The sequence below is a fragment of the Nanorana parkeri genome, unplaced genomic scaffold, assembly GCF_000935625.1.
Source record: "Nanorana parkeri isolate BGI_ZX_2015 unplaced genomic scaffold, ASM93562v1 scaffold159, whole genome shotgun sequence".
In the NCBI taxonomy this organism is placed as follows: Eukaryota; Metazoa; Chordata; class Amphibia; order Anura; family Dicroglossidae; genus Nanorana; species Nanorana parkeri.
The window spans coordinates 1,582,079-1,586,064 of NW_017306427.1; the positions used below are offsets into that span (position 1 = coordinate 1,582,079).

General features: G+C 46.2%; 1 protein-coding gene across 1 annotated transcript in view; it reads left to right on the forward strand.

The window, feature by feature from the left end:
• LOC108785392 (contactin-associated protein-like 5) overlaps positions 1 to 3,986 on the forward strand; it is a 283,646-nt gene that overhangs the window by 272,165 nt on the left and 7,495 nt on the right. Inside the window, exon 23 of the mRNA XM_018554450.1 lies at positions 3,212 to 3,430. Coding sequence (XP_018409952.1) covers positions 3,212 to 3,430 — 219 coding nt within the window. The remainder of the gene's footprint in view (positions 1 to 3,211; positions 3,431 to 3,986) is intronic.

The window sequence follows — 3,986 nt, forward strand, 5'->3', positions numbered from 1 at the left end:
AAAGGGGAAAGAATGTCTAGCTTCCTCACTGCCCTCATGGACTGAAATTGCTTACTCAGATTTCTCACATCTTGCATTAGAAGCAATAGAGCCTGCCACGTTTCCTGGCTGGAGGACATCCAGCATCATCTAGCGCTTTTTACTCAGTCTGACTGCCCCCCTTTTACTCATTGGATTTAAGTTCTTTCAATCTTGGAGGCTCAGCATCACATGTGGGCGTTACCTAGGATGGTCTGCATGCAAATGTAACCTGCCCAGAGTCCAGAATGACATCCACCTATGAAGGCATTTTAATATTTGCATAACTCCTCCCAAGAGCCAGCCCACTGCTTGCATCAGAGCTGGGGGCTCTTGAGAGGAGCTGAGGCAGGGTGCTGTGATAAACCGATACACCGCGCTATCTCCCCTTATTGTGAAACAATTGAATGTAAACCATGAGCTGAGGCCGGGTGCTGTGATGTTTTCAGGAAGCTATGTACAGCACCCTGCTGGCCCCTCCCACCAACCGCAACCTGCCTGCATGGCAAAGAGAAGCCCAAAGACCCAGTGATGACATCACTGGGCCTAAAATAAGTTATTTATTGTACAAAAAATGTCAGTAGTGATAGTGGTCAGTAGTGATAGTGGTCAGTAGTGATAGTGGTCAGTAGTGATAGTGGTCAGTAGGGATAGTGGTCAGTAGTGATAGTGGTCAGTAGTGATAGTGGTCAGTAGTTATAGTGGTCAGTAGTTATAGTGGTCAGTAGTGATAGTGGTCAGTAGGGATAGTGGTCAGTAGTGATAGTGGTCAGTAGTGATAGTGGTCAGTAGTGATAATGGTCAGTAGTAATAGGGGTCAGTAGTGATAATGGTCAGTAGTAATAGTGGTCAGTAGTGATAGTGGTCAGTAGTGATAGTGGTCAGTAGGGATAGTGGTCAGTAGTGATAGTGGCCAGTAGTGATAGTGGTCAGTAGGGATAGTGGTCAGTAGTGATAGTGGTCAGTAGTGATAGTGGTCAGTAGTGATAGTGGTCAGTAGTGATAGTGGGGTTCCAAAAAGAGCAGATTAAAGATCAGTTTTACTAAGCTAGACTCAAATTGTCAGTGCCACAAGACACAGTGCTACCCCCTGGAGGCTAAAACTCTGCATATGAAATCTTATCCTATGATAACATCGAGACCCCAGCACCCCAAAGCCACCTTGCCATGCCACTTACAAAGGAATGAAATGAAAGGTGCTCGGATCTAACAATACAGTAAATTGCAGATGATTTTTGTACTCAGCCTCTCTTCAGTGTTGTCTTCTCGTTCTGACATAAATATTTAATCTTTCATTGATTAAATTAGAATTTCAATAAGGAATATTAATACCGCGCGTGATAATAAGAGGAGGAAAGTGCTGAAATGTGTTATTTGCTGGCTTGGAATTTATTGAAACGTATTCCGTATGTGCCGGTATATGCTTCACACATTTCATTTTGCTGTGTTTTATATCTCAGGTGTTGGCATTTTTATTTGCTGGTGGCTGTCGTCATGTCCTGCAGACTCCATGGCTTTTTCCATGAGGCTGCTGTATTCTGCACTGTGCAGAACACTCAACTTAGGGTGACTCCAATGGACATATTGTTGTGTACACATAGGAGAAATGTGCTGTATGTGTTCAGGTCATCTATGGTGACCACTAAAATCGGGTCGGAGTCAACTGCACAGAATTACCTTTCCGCTCAAAAGCGACATGACAGATAGGGCCACATTTACTCTCTCTGCTGCCCCAAAGCCAGGTTCCTCAATGCCCCTCTCCCCACCTCCCCAATGGAGAATGGCAACTAGATGGCAGGGGTGGCAGGATTGGTTTTAATTTTTTTTTTCTTTATTTTTTTTTTTTACTTTTTTTTAACTTTTTTCTTTTTATTACTTTTTTACATTTTTATTTATTTTATTATCTTTTGCTTTTTTATTTTTTTATAATTTTTTACTTTTTTATCAGTTTTTTTATATTATTTTTTTTAACTTTTTCATTTATCTTTTTCATCAGCGCAGATCCTCCAGCGCTGACTGACAGAACGGATGGGGGAGGGGGCGGGCACAGCTGGCTCTGCTTCTAGATAGGCGGAGCCAGCTGTCATTCACGCAGCTGGGTGGATCTCGACATAAGAAATAGCACAAAATAACATAAGTAAACCTAAACCACAATATACCACGTTATATCATATAACATAAAACAGAACTGAACATAAGACATAACATATCGGATGTAACATAAAATAAAATAGAACTTTAGCCCAAAATAACAACATAAACATGAAAAGCCCATTGAAAGGTAAAATAACTAAATCAACTTTTGAGGCAAATGTCACATTTTGATCCAGAGATTTCCCCATCATTTATTTTGTGAAGTGTGATGTCCTCAGTCCATGGCCTCATTAACACGACAAAAGACCGGCTGGTACAGCTCCGTGCTGCGTGCATGGCCGTATCAGGCAGCTCCCGGGAAGCACAGGTTATGCGTGTGATTAGTACAAAGCCCCTGTCCTTCTCTATGGGACTACGCGGCCGTACGTCGCCCTATGCTCACACACACTGCACACGGGTGCGGGTGTCCGTACTCGTACGCTGACAGGATGGATCCTGTCTGCGTCCAAGCTGGGACACTCGCACACGTATGGAACTAGACTTGGGGTGAGCGTAAGGCGGTGTATTGCCACGTACTCCCATAGAGAAGGACGGGGGCTGCGTACTAATCACACGCAGCACCTGTCCTTCCTGGGAGCTGCCCGATACGGCCGCGGAATGCAGCGCGGGGCTGTACGTGTCGGCTTTTTGTCATGTGAATGAGGCCTAATGGTTGGCACCGTTCAATCCACTTCCTTTGAGCTCAGGTCATCCTGGACCCGCCCTCAGCATGGGAGTGGACAGTGAAAGGAAAAGCAGCACAGTGATGAACTCATCTCTCTGCCACTCCTCCTCAATGTGTTTCACTCCCACATGAACCATCATGATTAAGCCCCCATTAAAGTGAAATGCATTGAGGGAGTAGGAGCAGGGTCTGGCGCAGAGCATTGAGCTGTAACCGTACTTTATGAATGTGTTCAATTTACAATAAAGATTTTGTAATACAAAGTAAAAAGAATGATCGGAAGGGCAGCTGTTTGGCATTCACCCATTCATTGTGGTGAATGTGCTCTCCAATGATGGTCATGTGTCATCCTCTTTGGTGTTTCCTGACTTGCAGATAACCCGGGACTCCACCCAGAAGTCTCCCGAGCAAATTCATTGGGTTTTGTCGGTTGCCTCTCCTCTGTCCAGTACAACCAAGTGGCTCCCCTCAAAGCAGCTCTCCGACACCCCGGCACAGCCCCGGTGACAGTCGTCGGGTCATTGTCCGAATGTAACTGTAGCTCCATCGCAGAGAGCGATCTCAGCACCATTACGACAACATACTCATCCTCAGGTAAGTGCCAGATTTCTGTGTCTTGTGTTTGTCGTCAGGTTACGGCAATGGATGGAGATGCCCTTCACGTAGCTGGGCATACTCAGGAAGGTTATGGAAGTTCATTCACTGACATCTTGTATGAGGAACCGCTAGCTCCACCCAACTGTTTCCTATTGGCCGGCACCTGCCAGAGTCTACTAGCAGGTCCAGCCGGCCCTTCCGCAGGCCGTTTTCCCAGCTACGGCTCATTTGAGCCGAAGCATAGGCCTTTGGCTCGGCTGACCCGCTAGGCCGCCTTCGGCTGCTGTAAGGGCTATGGCCTTCTGTTTGACTGAACTGAAGGGCTCTGGCAGCCGAAGGATCAGCCAAAGCTAGGGCTAGATCCTTCGGCTCTTTAGTGAATAACACCCTAGGAAGAGCAGAAAAGCTGGGCCAGCACAGACAATCATTAAACACTCCCAGGAGAGGAGAGGGCTATGACATTCAAGGAGGGAGGTGGCTGTGCAGGGAAACTCTCTCTCTCTCTCCCTCTCTCTCTCTCTCCCTCTCTCTCTCTCTCTCTCCCTCTCTCTCC